This window comes from Apostichopus japonicus, chromosome 11 (assembly GCF_037975245.1).
Source record: "Apostichopus japonicus isolate 1M-3 chromosome 11, ASM3797524v1, whole genome shotgun sequence".
Taxonomy (NCBI): Eukaryota; Metazoa; Echinodermata; class Holothuroidea; order Aspidochirotida; family Stichopodidae; genus Apostichopus; species Apostichopus japonicus.
Window position 1 is genome coordinate 24,125,013 of NC_092571.1, and position 17,373 is coordinate 24,142,385.

The 17,373-nt window shown below is 37.3% G+C and overlaps 1 protein-coding gene across 2 annotated transcripts in view; it reads right to left on the reverse strand.

The window, feature by feature from the left end:
* Nucleotides 1–1,148: 1,148 nt before the first annotated feature.
* LOC139975567 (endothelin-converting enzyme 1-like) overlaps nucleotides 1,149–17,373 on the reverse strand; it is a 45,116-nt gene continuing 28,891 nt past the window's right edge. For both annotated transcript variants that reach the window (XM_071983577.1, XM_071983576.1), the window contains 9 exons: nucleotides 17,203–17,279; nucleotides 15,789–15,847; nucleotides 14,898–14,949; nucleotides 14,180–14,247; nucleotides 11,960–12,057; nucleotides 11,234–11,299; nucleotides 10,728–10,811; nucleotides 6,533–6,597; nucleotides 1,149–3,880 (listed from right to left, as the gene is read on the reverse strand). In XM_071983577.1, the coding sequence (XP_071839678.1) occupies nucleotides 3,757–3,880; nucleotides 6,533–6,597; nucleotides 10,728–10,811; nucleotides 11,234–11,299; nucleotides 11,960–12,057; nucleotides 14,180–14,247; nucleotides 14,898–14,949; nucleotides 15,789–15,847; nucleotides 17,203–17,279 (693 nt within the window). In that variant the 3' untranslated portion in view covers nucleotides 1,149–3,756. The remainder of the gene's footprint in view (nucleotides 3,881–6,532; nucleotides 6,598–10,727; nucleotides 10,812–11,233; nucleotides 11,300–11,959; nucleotides 12,058–14,179; nucleotides 14,248–14,897; nucleotides 14,950–15,788; nucleotides 15,848–17,202; nucleotides 17,280–17,373) is intronic.

Here is a 17,373-nt window from a genome sequence, read left to right on the forward strand (position 1 = left end):
ATAGCGAAGTACGTAAACTTCGTTCTGTTAGGGGTTAAATTAACACATCCATATTTCACATACCATCGCACTTAACACCTGTACATGTAGGCAACTTACTATATACTACATTGTTACATAAGCACACACTATGCAGGATTTCGGCTCGCCTAATAAGTTTTCACCCCCTTTAAGTATACCGTACCGATGATAGCCTATAGGACATGTGTAATATCTATTGAATTATTCAATAGGTTTTGAAGAATTCCTTGTGTTATAGATATCGAGTTTAGGCAAGTCGCATGACGAGAAACGTTGCCTCAGCAACCAGCTGTTAGAAATACAGAGATTGTTATGCATGTTTATGGCTCCAGGCATTCATCCGGCCTCTTCTCAACGGCACAGCACCCCCACCCCCCCCCCGGGGTTCGGGCCCCCGACCCTCCATATTTCTTTTTATCTAATGTGTTTCTAGTACAAACTTAGAGTTACACGTATAGCCTACCTCAAGATTGATTGAGTTTTAATTCCAATTAAATTTGAAGAACACCTACTGTGTTAAAAAAGGGAAAAACAAAAAGCTTGAATGTTAACAATTGCCGCCGGTAACATCGAGGTTTCCGAAACTTTGTTGAAGGGGTGGGATGGGGAGCAGATGAGGAAGAATTAAAGGAGGGCGAGTGGGTAATCTTGGGCACAGACATTTTACATAGTTATCCGTACCGTAATGCTTAACATCTTCTCTCAGTTGGTATATGTGTGCCATCTGTTGCGTCTCAATACATGGTGAGAGGGTGAGGGTGGGGAAGGGTAGGGGGTTTATACCCACACCACCAGAACGCTTCCCATCCTCCGCCCATCCTCCACTCCACACTATGAATATTTTATCTTCTCTGAAAATACGTCTACAAACCTGTGCAAACCTTTATCTTATGCCGAATTGTCTCTAACTGTATTTCCCCAGTGTCTACGAACATATATAACATGCCACCCACAACGACTACGGAGCCAGTAGAAATGTTAAATAATCTCAAATCTCTTTTTTTTTCATATCTCTGTCCATTGATGAGTTTTAATTTGTCACCATATCATGACACCGTGCATTTAATAATCAACCTACATCTTAAGTGCAATTTACTAATGAAACTACAAATTACAACATAGAAGTCTTTTGAAGAAAAATCTTTCACATGTTGTATTTCCTTTACAATGCATTTGAAAATAAAACAAAATAAAAAATAACTTCCGGCTTAGGAAAACCTATAAATTATATGCATACTGTTAATATGAAACAAGAGAAGCCTAATAGGTAAAAATACAAGCATACAAAAGCACGTGTGACGATTTCCAATATGTTTATACCTTTTGTCACAAATTCCTTTACATTAAATAGGTGAGTAATTACTCTCAACATGCAAGATTTTACGTGTATAGACGAAAGTAGAAAATATGGTGCACGTGTTTTGACATATTTACATCAGTTATGGTGTGTAAATGGTACATACATACTTACACATAGTACGAAATTCAAATACAGTATATATATATATACACACTTATACGTTGCTATAGAGATACAGCGCATGCGTACGACTGAAATACACGCGTACAGGTTATCTCCATTGCTTCAAATCTATACATGCTCAACGTTTTACAAATATAGACTTACGAGGTTTTGCTCCTCCAAAATTATTCCCAGATATTGAATAGAAGATATTTTGAGTTGGTGTATTTCTTTGTTTAGTGTATAATACCGGTATTCCAACCTTACTGGAGACCCCCTCAATATAACGAAGTTATCTCTATAATTAACCACTAGATATGCTCCCTCATTCAGCTTATTAAAGAAAATGTTGTGTCACAACAGTCTAAAGTAAAGATTTTATAGCTCAAATTTTCTTGCCTCTTTTTACCGTAGTCCTGTTTCGTGGAATAGAGTAACAGATTGTGTAAGCAGATGTATACCTATTTTTCATTGTAGGGTCCTGTACATCGCCATTACAATACATTGTGGCGAAGTGGGCCTTTAAATCAATGTAGGCATCCAATACTGGAAGAATGGTTTATAATTCATTGATTGTGACATTGTTTACCCTTTTCCAATCCAAATTTGGTGTAAATTTATATACATTGTAGTTACACCACATACCGAGTTACGTCATCATTTCATCATTTAAAAAAAAACAAAAAAACAATGCTTAATCTTCAGGAATAAGATGGCGGCCAGTAACAAACAGAACATATAAACTCAATGATATTCACATCAAAAAATTTAAACGATTTTCAAAAGCTGCAATTTAACCAGATCGACTAATTTTTATGTAGATAACCGTTCTGTTCTTGTACATTAGTTAAAACACGTATAAATGATTAAAGGGCGCCATGAATGTGTTCATATTGACATCAAAAATCTCATGCAAGTTTGCTCTCCAGGGTTCAATATATATGACTGCTCAGAACATACTCCTGGGGGGGAAATGGCGTAGATCTGCTGGGGTAGTGATTTCGATCAGACGAACAGTCTTGCAGGCGAGTATCTGGGCCCAACAACCACAGGCAAACTGAACCTTTATCTGTTTCATTTCAATGCCGTGTGTGGTATTGTATCTTCTTTTTTTCTGGTTCAATTTACCAATATGTTGCAATTACGTTTTTTTCGTTTGACACAGCATCGATTCCAATCTCCCCCCCCCCTTCCCTCCGCCACCAATCTTGGGAAACAATATCCAAAAGTTGGAAATGTGCATGTAAAAATTCTAACGTTGGAAATTCTGTCAACTTGTAACAAAGAAAGGAAATAAAAATGTACATTATTCTGGCTTTCAAACTTATTACTTCTGATATTCCTGTCGAAATTAGTAGAATTTCTAAATTTTATTGAAAAAGAAACCTAACACTATCAATCCTCTATTTTTGTGTTACAAAAATAAGGATATTTCTAACATAAGATAAAATCAGCTTCACTTTTGTAAAGTTTAGCTTCGTCCTGAGTGCCAGTACATCGGCAAGAGTAAGAGTACCAGTTGAATTTCTCTTGGTATATGAATAAGAGTACAAGGCTCTAAACACGTAGGCCACGACTACGTACAAAAATGCCCTGGGTTGTAGTCCGAGTACAAATCCAAAATGGCGACCACATGAAACTATATACGCTAACTTATGAATATGAGTACGCGCTTTCTACGAGTCTGGAAGATAATATAAATTACATTTTTATACTACATGCGAACTGAAATATTTGGTATATAACGTCAAGTGATCACATCAGTTAAACTATGAGTGTATATGAGCTCTTTACTTTGGGGGGTGGGGTGGGGGTTGGGGGGGTTGACTTGTTATATATACGAGACTGAATGAAAGCTTTGTATTAGAGGACATTTACAGCTCACACACTCTCCATACTAATGACCCCAATTTACCTGACACATCGATTGACATTTTTGCCCCTCAAGTCGTATCCAGGCGCAAACCACGGTATGTCAAGTTCTTTTTATCTCCGTAATTAAACATTTGGAAAAAAATTCTGGCAAACACGATTGCTGCATAAAGTAAGCCAAACGATCGCTAAGTTCATTTTTGGGCTGGTGGTATATTATTCACGGTTGCCCTCGATTTGTTTTTTATTTCTGTCTTTCGTTCATTTTTGAAAGAATAAAGGAAGTCGATAAATTTCCTTCATTTTTTTCTATGTATCCGACGGCGTTCCATAGGAAATGCTCTCACATTCCTGTAAGGTGACTACAATATATTTGGAAAGAGATTCCGCTCAATCGGTAATTAATTAATATCGATTGCCACCTGATTCCACATTGTGCATTTCTTTGACGGGTTCATCGGTGATCCAACTGGACAACTAAAAGCGTCGGCGAACCCTTTCAAATTACGTAGTGAGGTGTCGACTCTAAGGAAGCAAAAAGATTTAAAAAATATGAACTGAGGTCGAAGTTTTAATATCAAAACATGAGCTGCCTTTAACGCAGCTGTATGTTGCTGATGGCCATTTTTTTTCTTCAAGTTTTTGGCAAATTTGACAAATGCAAAAATGGTCAGGCTATGTCGAGCTACCTACAAGTAAGATTACAATTAAATGAAAGTAAGTCGAACGGGCTTTAAGACTTTCTTTTCACTAAAACAAAAATCTTCAATTAGTGATTAAGTACTGATTTAACAGAATTTAAGAAATAATCAGACAATATCAGACAATTTTTGTTCACTTTAGTGTAAGTTATCACATAGAAAAGTCAAAGTTGAATTTTTTTTCTTTCCTCGAAAATCGTGAAATGAAATAGAATAACTGTGATATTTGTACAAGATAACACTTGTTGTTATCTAGTAGTTTGTACATTAGAATACCAAATCATCAAATTAAAAAGCAAATCAGATACCAAAATTAATCATAGCTCTTTTTGGAAATTGTTCATCATTAGTATCTACATAATATTAACTATGGACGATGGAGTGACTTGCTTCTCTTTTAAGTTGTAAACATCGACAAACTTCAGATTACTCAGATCTGTATTCATATTGTTTCGATGAATAGCATAGCTTACATGTCAAGCATATAACATACCTGTGTTAATGACCATAGCATGCATTTGTCAAATAAATATATAGCGTAACTGGGCAAAACAAACATCATAAGCGCTCTAGTAAATAACAAACCAGTACCAACTAAATAACATACCTGCATCCAGTAGTTATAACATAACTGGGTCAAGTAAAGAGCATATATACCCGTGTCAAGTAACAAACATAACTGTGTCAACCGAAATTACACACCTGAGTCAAGCATATCACACGTCCGTGTAAAATAAATAGCAAACCCGTGTCCAAAATAAAACACACCCATTTCACGTAAATAGCCCATATGTGTCAAGCAAATAGCACGCCAGTGTCAAGCATATAGCACACCCGTGTCGAGTAAATAGCAAACCCCGTGGACGGCAAATAGCACAGCTATGTCAAGCATATACCACACCCGTTTCAAGCAAACAGCACACCCGTGTCAAGTAAATAGCACACCCGTGTCAAGCAAATAGCAAACCCGTGGACAGCAAATAGCACACCCGTGTCAAGCAAATAGCACAGCTATGTCAAGCATATACCAGACCCGTGTCAAGCAAATAGAACACCCGTGTCAAGTAAATAGCAAACCCCGTGGACAGCAAATAGCACACCCGTGTCAAGCAAATATCACACCCGTGTCAAGTAAATAGCAGACCCGTGTCAAGCAAATAGCACACCCGTGCCAAGCAAATGGCAAACCCGTGTCAAGCAAAAAGCACATCCGTGTCAAGTAAATAGCACACCCGTGTCAAGTAAATAGCACACCCGTGTCAGGTAAATATCACACCCGTGTCAAGCAAATACCACACCCGTGTCAAGCAAATAGCACACCCGTGTCAAGTAAATAGCACACCCGTGTCAAGTAAATAGAACACCCGTGTCAGGCAAATAGCACACCCGTGTCAAGTAAATAGCACACCCGTGCCAAACAAATAGCACACCCGTGCCAAGCAAATGGCAAACCCGTGTCCTGCAAATAGCACACCCGTGTCAAGTAAATAGCACACCCGTGTCAAGTAAATAGCACACCCCGTGTCAAGTAAATAGCACACCCGTGTCAAGCAAATAGCACACCCGTGTCAAGCAACTAGCACACCCGTACATGTCAAGTAAATAGCACACCCGTGTCATGTAAATAGCACACCCGTGTCAAGCAAATACCACACCCGTGTCAGGTAAATAGCACACCCGTGTCAAGTAAATAGCACACCCGTGTCAAGTAAATAGCACACCCGTGTCAAGCAAATGACAAACCCGTGTCAAGCAAATAGCACATCCGTGTGACGTAAATAGCACACCCATGTCAAGAAGATAGCACAGTTACGTCAAGCATATACCAGACCCGTGCCAAGCAAATAGCAAACCCGTGTCAAGTAAATACCACACCCGTGTCAAGTAAATAGCACACCCGTGTCAAGTAAATAGCACACCCGTGTCAAGTAAATAGCACACCCGTGTCTAGTTAATAGCACACCCGTGTCAGGCAAATAGCACACCCGTGTCAAGCAAATAGCACACCCGTGCCAAGCAAATGGCAAACCCGTGTCAAGCAAATAGCACACCCGTGTCAAGAAGATAGCACAGTTATGTCAAGCATATACCAGACCCGTGTTAAGCGAATAGCATAACTGCGTGAACCAAATAACACAACTGTGTCAGTCAAATAACACACCCGTTTCATGGAAATAGCACACCCATGCCAAAGTAAATAGCACACCATTGTCAAGCAAATAGAATAACTGTGTCCAGCAAATGGCATACCCAGTTCGAGTCCCCAGTTCCCCAGTTCGAGTCACTCCAAGATTAATGTATGTCGTCCAGTTACAGAGTCGTTGACAATTGACAATTCATAATCATGGACGTTAAATATGAATCTAAGAGACTGACTTCGGTCAGCTTGCGGCATTGATAAGCCAATGATGGATGGCTTGTTCGCGAGTTCCTGCTTGCAGGAGGATCTAAAATACATACAAATACAAATACATACCTATATTTAGGAGGGGGGTACAATATTGTAACAAGATACCGATCCGCCATGTTACCGCACATCGTCTGCAAAGAAATACAAAATCAGAATAGCCTCATAAGAGAGGATATTTAATAACTAGATATCCTATGAAATACCAGCTGCAGTCTTTGAGTTTGAGGAGGAGTTGTTTGTGCTCTACTTTTATAGTTCCATAACTCCAATCTAATCACTGACTGCATTGCTATAGGCATTTGAGTAATAAAACTTTGCCCCCCCCCCCCGCCCCCCCCCCAAAAAAGTTAGGAAAACGCCGCATTAATACTATTGAGGTTCACTGTTAACATGATGCGTGATGCAGTATAGCCTCCATAGCAAATATACAGAGTACTATACAACACTATACACATAGTTTATTCATCGACATGAAACGCGGAGCATGGCAATAAGTATAGTTATGCCGTACACATGCGGATAAGTAGTTGTCGTGTATAATATTGTCTCCGTTATTTCTTCTTTACTACTTCATCTTCTTCTTCATCTTTAACATCACGTACCCTCTTCTTGACACTATACAGAAGGACGCATACAAATTACATTACTAGATTTGGGACCAGACGTTACTGATCTATTGAGATTTTTTTGCATGAAATTCATCTCAATGACAACATACATATACATGCAGTCAATGTTTACATACACAAAACATTCATGGTCACGGTTATGCATTTCCATTCCCTATACTCGTACACAATGCGCATATCTTTGTCCTCTTTCAATTTAACTTACGGGTTCCAAGGGCCTTTTTGAGGTGACCAAGCGTCTGAAAGTAACGCCTTGCAATCTTTGCGAAAAGGGGAATTAAGAGAGATCTGTCTGTGCATGACATCTATGGATGAACCCTTTCTTTTATATCAAATTTGCAAACATTCATTTGAAAAGCCCCCGTCACATGTAAACGGTATTAGCGTAAAGCCAACCGGTTAAGTTAAGACCAGGAGACAGGGGAAGAGGGCCCAATCGGGGGACACTTCCTTCCAGGGACAGTGGGACATCTCACTTTGATGTGAGGGTGCAAACTAAATAAAGTTACTACCAAACTGTCCCAAAAAATAGATCTTGTGTGCATTCCGTATCAAAGCTTCAAGTATTTGAATCTTTTCAATAAAAGGACACTTTCATTATTTTCGTTTTAATGGCATTTTAATATTTAATTTTCCAAAGAAACAGGGCACTTTTCAATTAGGCAATATTCTTCATTTTTTCCTCGAACAAAATGGCATTTTGTAAATAACAAAAATGACCTCTTACTTAAACAAAAACAGGGGACCATTTATTACAAACTGAGCACTTACAATTTATGAAAAAAATGGGCACTGTGAAGTTTTCCACAAAACATATTGGGGCAAGTCACCCGTCGATTCAGCAGGATTATGATAGTGATAAATCTAAGTACCTTGCGCAACTGAAATGCCGATAGCAAAAGTCTGGCGATAATCTACGAGTTCCCTTCCTTTCATAGGCCTCTAAAAAATCATTTTATTGGGCAAATGCCTTAAACGATATCCCTTAAGATAAATTCAGGTTTTCGTCCTTCACGCTATAACACCACGCCACAAAGTCTCTTTTATCTTTCCCTTGTCTCTTGTTAGTTGTATTTGTACTTTTCTTCTGTTTTTAGACGAAGAGGAGGGGGGGGGGGGGTAGATGATCTGTGAAAAGGTAAGAGATGAAACAACGCGTAATGAACTTTAGAAGATACAGACCACAAGGCCTATACAGTGGAGTGGCTATACATTCCTCACCGGATTTGGACCTCTGGGCGTGCAGTCGATGCCCATAGCCCAGTTGGTTAGGGTGTCCGGATATAAAGCGGGAGGCCAGGGTTCGAATCCCGGTGGAGGTTAGAAGATTTTATAACTAATCTGGATTTTTCAACTCGTTACCGTTTCAAATATATATATATATATATATATATTCATTTGCCTTTGTCGTTTACTTCCATTTCATTTAACGGATTCTGTTCAAAGTATCTCTTTCGAGATCCGGCTTTAGGAATAACAAGTGATTTCGAGTTGGTTAGCATCATGTTTGATCTCTAGAGTAAGACAAATATGTCACCAAAACAGAACTTACACTGTTCGATACAGGTGGCATAAGCCTTCAGTGGAATGACGGCGTTCCTTACTGGTTTCGAACCGCTGGACAGATAACCAGCGTCCATAACCTAGTTGGTTAGCGTGTCCGCATATAAAGCGAGAGGCGCGGGTTCGAATCCCGGTGGAGGCTGTGAATTTTTCCACTTTTTTCACTGATTTACCGTTCATATATATGTAAACATGAACCATTACACATTTCAAACGAGATCGTCATGAGAGTTTATACTTAATCATAATTAAATTCTAAAAAAACAACATGATAAGACAGCCGAAGCACCTAGACGACTAATTTTTTTTAGGAATTGATTGTAATTAATAACTAGCTAAATAGAGTACTTTGAACGTCCGTCTGGTTTTAAGTTCCATTAACTGTACACCTTAGTGTGAACACACACAACAAAAACACCCTGCTTCAACAGATCTTTAGCTTTCTGCTAGAATAGTCTCAACCACCTCTGACTTTCATGGCATTCTAGACCGACAAACTTTGCTCTCTCTCTCTCCACCTCTCTTTCTTTCTCTCTCTCAAGTCCAAATTTACAAGCACAAGATACAACAACGTCAAGTGTAACCTTGATAAATGGTCTTAAGATTGCGATATGGGCTAAAGGTGATTCCACCACGGAGAATAATTAACGAGAACGTCAATATGCCATCGAGAGAGCTATTAATCCCAGCTATCTCCAAGACGGTATTTTATGATACCCAAACCGTCCTCGCATAAAAGATTCATGCGAAAAGAAAAGAAAGGGACATAATCTTCCTCTTTGCCTGGGAGCAAGACGATCATGTCTCAGAACCTTAACAGATCCTGCTTTAGAGGTTTCCTATTAGCGAAAAATATGTTGATCAAGAAAGCTGTTCTTATTTTATTTTTTTTTGGGGGGGGGGTGGGGTTGTTTATTGAAGTACGCCACCAATCAACCATGTCAACATATTCAAGAACGAATTTGTTCCGTTGAAAGGGGAAAAATCCGACTCATTACGCGCTAGTTCGAGATTTTTAGGCTATTAGGTTATTGGTTTTCGAAGAAAAAGATTATACAAACCATAAGTTACCGTTACTTGTTTAATCCAAAGAACCAAGATTATAACATATCCACCTTCAAAACTGCAACACCTAGTGTACTTTACTTTTTACCTGAATGAAACTTATTTCAGGGAATTTGCACATATCAAAATTGTGATACTTATGTACAGCCTTTCAAAAATATACATATATAAAGTAGATGAAGAGTACTTGAGCAGTTACATTTCGTACGCACAGTACGAAATGACAACACAACAACAAAGAGGACGACGACAAAAGAAACAGAACAAAGAACAAGAACAATAACGAGAACCAGAACAATAAGAAGAACATAACGAGAACCATAACGAGAACAATAACGAGAACCAGAACAATAAGAAGAACAATAACGAGAACAGGAACAATAAGAAGAACAGTAACGAGAACCAGAACGAGAACAATAACGAGAACCAGAACAATAACAAGAACAATAACGAGAACAATAACGAGAACCAGAACAATAGCAAGAACAATTACGAGAACCATAACAATAAGAAGAACAATAACGAGAACAATTACGAGAACGAGGAAGAGAACCAAGAACCAGAACAGGAACCAGAACCAGAAAGAGAACAAGAACAAGACACTGTGACAAGGAATAGGACTAGGACTAGGTCTAGGACTAGGACTATAGGACTAGGACAAGATCTAGAAGAAGGACAGGAAGTAGGTCTAGGACACGAAAAAGGACCAGGGAACACTAGATAAGGACAAGAATAAGAACAAGAATAAAGACAATTGATAGGACAAGGACAAGAAGAAGGACAAACACAAGAATACTGGACAAGGACAAAGACAAACACAAGGACAGTAACAAGAAAAAGGACAAAGGACAAGAACAAATACTAAATAAAACAGCATACCAACAATGAAGGCAAACTTAGCAACAACAACGACAACAAGAGACACATTAAAAACAAAAATAACACAAAAGCAACAACGATAACGAGGAAAGTAATAAAGACGAAATCAATCAAGGACAGAATACCTGAGCAAAGTTGATAAAGAATGTTTGGTCTGCGTTGAGATTGAGGTAGGGTAGCTGTTGACTCTGTTGTTGTGCTTTGAACGCCTGACAGAAGTAACATAAAAAAAAGATTAAACATTAACTATAAACCTCGTACGTTTCTTCCTAAAGAAATGGTATGCAGGTTGCACAGTAAACAAAATTTCTCGACAAATAAACTTCTTACTGTAGAAGAAAGAAAACTTTTAAAAATCCCTTCAAAATCTTGCTCAAAGCTTGCTGGAAATTAATTAGACAATGTGAAATCAGAAAATGAAGTAAAAATCAAAATCCCTCAACAAAAACTAGAAAACTTATAAAAGTAACAAGAAGAAACAAAACCTAACCCTTATCGACACATAAATTCATGCGATACACCATAGTGTTTGTAAGAACCCTTATTGGCATGATCCAAAACTAAGACTAAAGAGCCATGCGCAGTTGTTTTGTCAACATGGCCTAAGCATAAAAATGGCTGTATAGTTTACCTGGTAGGATATCTCCAATGAGACCAGATCAGCTCGCGCTTCCTTATAGTACATGGTGATATTACTCTGAAATTAAAAGAATAACCAGGGTCATGATCATCACAGTGGTAACTCGCCAAAAACAGAACCGACACTGTAGTATAGCCAATGTGTGAAGGCAAAAAAAAAAGAAGATTGCCACACGTGAAGAGAAATATACTTTTAAGTACAGGGCGTTTGACACTGTCTTCCTGCCGGTCTGTGGAAGCCTGAAAGATCAATTAAACTTGCAAGAGGACCGTACACACATGCCTGTCTCTTGTGGTCAGAGACAATTATGCATGTTGACATCTTCATAAGCCAAACCATAGAGGATCATGTATATAGTAATCAAAATGAAGCTACGTGTTTAGTATAGTACCAGCCGATATTGGCTGATTAATCTTCAGACCGCGTGTTGACAAGCTCACATCATAGATCCCACCAAATATTTGGCGCTGTTACATATATCTGTATCTCTCTCGCCCACCCTTACCCCCTACCACTCGCCCATCCCCAGTGTAGCCATATCTGACTACTACTTAAACAGGTTTACGAAAAAGAACCAGGCTTTATTTTGTAGTTAAAGGGAACCAGAAAACGTTAATTATTAACGTATATTTTTCGTTAGAGTTCCACGCTTCTATAAATAATGAAGTAAGTATAGCTGTAATGACCTGTCACCTTTGTTCTTTACAAACTACTTACAATACTGACGTCATCATTTTTTGCGATATCTTCCTTTAATGAAGAGACAAGACAATCTATCCGTTGTTGTAGGACCTTTTTGGTTTCCATCGCAACAGCTTTAGAAAAATGAAATAAATACATTATATGCGGAATATTGCGTTAAATAAGGAAATCATTTTACAGAAATGTGAAATGTGTCGAAATGTATTTATATAATGTAAACGATAAACGTACTATTCATCTGAAATGTGGCGGAATTTTAGGGGCGCATTCCAGACGTTCGGTCGCGCTTCAGATGATACATGATATCATCCAAGCACCGCCACGCAACGGCTATTTAAATATATTTCGTATATATATATATATATATATATATATATATATATATATGTATATATATATATATATATATATATATATATATATATATATATATATATATATATATATATATATATATACGAGATGCTCACTAGTTTTAATAAGTGCATCTGCACGCAAACTTGTAGGCCTACGGTGAATAATGCTCACCAAATAGCCAACTTTGCCAATTTCAACCAACTTTAACACTCATATACCAGTAAGTTGGCAGGGGGGGGAGGGGTCAATAGGTTACTTATCCAAACATTAGATGTTAAAAAAAGTCAGTATTTTCAAAATGGACACAATTATTGTACAATTGTTACAATTTATTTTGACTAGAAGAATTGAATTGGAAATTGACACCCCATTACCACCACCACCACCACCCCCCCTCTTCCCCTGCACCCAGTTTCCAACACATCATTAAACTCATTATTCTCAACTGGAATATAGTCTTTGGGTTTGCAGTTGTCAGAATATTACTTAAATATCATACTTCTCGTTGTTTCGTCGAGCAAACACATTGTTACTTTAATGGAGAGATGTTTATCAGTATATATATATAGTGAGAACATTACTTGACGTTTATTTGTGTATTTTCGCACAGATTCCATCTTCGACACATTTTTCATATATTATTATTATTTGTATATTATGTGACCTTGATGAATAGTTGAAAGTGATTATTTGTATATAAATATTTGGACACAATCCTCATTACTCACGCTTTTAAAGTATCATTAATGTGTTTCATAGAACAAGGGTGGAGGTACAGTTTTCAAAGCGCGACGACAAAGCGATGAAATTCTCTGCCCATTTTTTTTTTTACATAGGTTAATTGCGGTGAGAATAAATATATTCCGTCAACATAAAAATCATGCCCGATAGAATAGTTCCTCCAAAACTGACAAAAGTGATATTTTACGTTCAACACTTTCAAATTAAATTCATACCGTTTCTGAGCTATTATATTCCCATAAATTATGGGCTGATTTAATCCAAACGACTGAAATGTAAGACGATTCTTTAAAAGTATAGGTCGTGTTAAAGTGTAAAATTTACATTATCAAGTATTCGCTATATGCAGATTAATGTTGTACATAGGTATGGCTCCCTAGCGCAATGTGCGGTACTGTGGCACTATACTATTAAGTTACGTCAGCAGGGTAACTTCCACATTTACTTCCAAGCTGCAGTTCAAAGCTAATATACGGTGAACTATAAAACGTCACAATAAGTTCGAAAATTTGTCGAATAATAGTATAGAACAATATTAAATGTTACTACGTTAAACCCCTTTAATTCCCTGGAGATATTCCCAAGATTGTAATACACCCCTTGGAGGTGTGTTTACTCATTTCACTTTAATTTGAGAAAGGAAGAGGACAATAAATAAAAGGAAATCACGTGGAAAGGTTCAATCTGTTTTCTTGAAGTGACTGATGTGGTAATTAATATGTTTCGTATCTCTTCGAGCTCTGTGGCAAGATTTATATTCTACACCCTCTATCCAACGCTACCGGCAGGTCAGAAGCCAGGTTGGGGTACAACGGGCCTTGCCCCAGACAACAAGGCCCCCCAACCCACCGAGTGCAGATTGTGCCCCCTATCTGTGCACCACCACGGTCCTAGAGACATCCGCTCCGCACAATGCTGATCTAACGATACAACACAGTCTAAAATATATATAACATATACATAGACAATACTTATAGAGTATACATATAGATTATACATATAGACTATACATATAGAGTATACATATAGACTATATAACCATACATATAGACTATACATATATACTATATATATAGTCATAAATACATAGACAATTACAGAGACATATACAAAGACTATCCATATACATATATTTACCAAGGTTATCCACACTATGGGAGAGTTCGTGGGCCATTGAAATGCCGACATTGGAATATAAAATCGACCTACAAAATTAAAAAAAAGGTAATTCAAATATGATTGACCCATGCTCGTGCTCGTCAGTTTAACATGTTTAGTTCATTGTTAGTAGCAAATACGTGATAGCTATTTCAGCTTGGATTCTACTAAAATTGCGTTGCTTCAATTTGGTCAGCTCGTCAACATTATCTAAACAAAATCTCCCGAAAATGTTCTTTCAGAAGGTCGTGAACATTACTACTTTATTCTACGCTTTTTTTTTGGGGGGGTGGGGTGGGGTGGGATGGGGGACATTAGATGCCTGAGTGAGAACCAAAAAGCCCTGAATGGCTGAAGGTTTCAATAAAAATGGTATTTGTATATGTTTGACCATATGTGACCTTAGTTGGACTTGCTGCAAAGTTATATGCAATGCTGAAGATTATTAACACAGTATTATACATGATCACAAAGACGTATAAATCATGTAAACAAAAGTTATATGTTTATGTTTAAATAACTTTTCTTACAATTCACTGCTCTATTATAATACCACCTCCATATTTACGTAAAACCCCCACCCCTCCCCCACCCTCTCCCCAAGGCTTCTAATAAAATCTCGTAACGCAACGTTTACAGGTTGAGGGGTAATGGTTTAGAAATTCTTAGCTGAAATTCAATAGTTTGGTTCACTCACCGATAATCATATTGTGATAAACTTGGTCGCAAGAAGGATCCCAATGGTAAAACTAAAATTCAAATTGAATGAATGAATGAATAAAAACTATTTTGTGATATATTAATAAATGACGAGGATGAAACTAATGAAGTAGGTCTAGGTCTACTTTTTAAATGTTGAACCAATGCTCAATCGTGTTCTTTCACATGCAACTGAGGCCTGAGGCTTGTACGCATAGTGCCCAATGCCCTACATAAAAACACTCCCCTCGCTTATGGATACGCTGAGAGTGATAAATAAACATCTTCCAAAACTAGGTATAGGGGAAAAAGAAGGCAAAAACAGACAAAGAAAATTGCCAATCGTCGAATAAAATGTTTTGACCCTAACCGCTCTAACCCATGCCTACCAATTTCGCAACAAGGACGTTCCCTGAAACCTATGCACCATTTCAAACTCAATTTTTGATAACATAGATACAAGATAAAATCTTTATTGACACGATATAACCACATAGGCCTACAAACATTATTGCATCGCGTTTCCGCTAGTACTACTTTTTTCACTGCATATATCAGGTAGTTTAAATTACCACAAATATTTGAGTCCTGCAGTTCAGAAAAAAAATGGTGGCGACATTTTGCAATAAAGTACTTTGGAAGAGGTAAGGTCGGTGTTTCCTTTCAAAAATAAAAACTGTTCCATTTGTCTAAGTCGGTTACATTTTTGTGTGAAAAATAGGATATTTCTATATAAGGAAGTAATACTCAGCCGTTATATATTTAGTTTATACATTTGAGGGCAGGTCCCATCTCAGCAATTACCACACATCCTCACCCCTCATCCCTCATGATAATGTTGTATTTGTTATTGCACTATTGGTTTATCTTCTTTCTGTTATATACTTACCCACTTTTAATGATAAATGGTCATACATGGCTGAGAATCTTGGAAATACACTAGGATACCTACAATAAATATACATTTACAGAAAGTTAACACACAAAAAAACCAATTAAAATAAGCAATAAACAACAGAAAGCTTTTCGTAATTTCGAAGAAAAAAAACATTTTTTTATTTTTTATATAAAGCTGTTCACATTTTCAAAGGGTTCAACATTCGATAGTTCAAAGCTCTCTGACAATATTTAGACTTTGATAGCCAAACATGCCGTGTGACTTGGTAGTACATCATGGAGCTATAAATAGACATGACGTGATCCAAGAATATGAGCAGAATTCTACTTGGCAAGGAGAGCCAAAAAGATTGGGAGGAGCACTAACATGAGTGTGGTTAGTGATCTATATAAAAAAAAAAACAAGCATCGTTATTTTAAAGATGATTCTGGAATCAACAGGAGAGCAGCGAAATTTTACTAACCATGGGGTGATGTAAACAATCTCTTTCTTTTTGTCGCTGGATTAAGAGTTAAAATTAACCTATATGCGCCATTGTTTATCAATTACCAATAAGCAGATAAACAAGGGGGTGTGGTCAACTTAGCAATCTGAAATCATTTATTGCTAGAGGAGCGGTTGTGGAGTGGGCCTTAAAGGAGATCAAAACTGGCAATCGATCATATATAGCTTGCATGACAGAGAACAGAGATTTTGTTTGAACAACTCCCCGAAACAGCTAATACAAAAAATATTGCTAAGATTGACAGGTATCCTATTACCTTTTCGTTCATTCGTCATTCTGTGACGTCAAAGTGCCATAAGCATCTGTAACTTTATATTATTTTTTTTTATCTTTTATTAACGTGTTTCTTTCCAAATTTCCAACGTCAACTGTTTACCAGTGTTGACACTGAAACCAATAGGTCATGTTAAAAAGGTTCATTATTTTAGATAAAGCATTGTCAGAACCCCATCTCAAATTACAGAATATACACATTGTAATAAATAAAGCACAAAAAAAGAAGCAAGAATTGAAGCCGATGTGGCTCGATAATTTCACATTTAAACCAATTGGGTGTAGCCAGGGGTTTTCTTTATATTGCTGAGGGTGTGGGGGGCAATGCTTTTCTTGGGGGTTGACAGGTATAAAGATCTATATTCTGACAAAAGAAAACAGACACCCATCCAAACAGGCAGACAATACGAATACAACACAGAACAATGGTACTAATTTGAAAGCTACAGAAGAAAAAAAAAATATGTGTTTAAGTTGAACTTATGACACGTATCAAAACTTGTCAAAATAATTTATCTGATGTATTTTTTTTATCTTCAAAGCAGCTATGCGGTATGCTACAGTAATTACAACCAAGCAAAGTTGATGGATATGAATTGACCACCTTCGGAGCTCCAACTGACTTACCCTGCAAGAATCGGCTTTAAATTTTTATAGGACCTCAAAGATAAAATATTTTTCAAGAAGCTATCATCAATTTGTACCTGAAAAGAAAAAAAATGAAGATATCAAAACTAAAAATATATTATGTTGAATCCCTAAAGAGTCATATCTGTCTATCAACTAATCTAGGAAAGC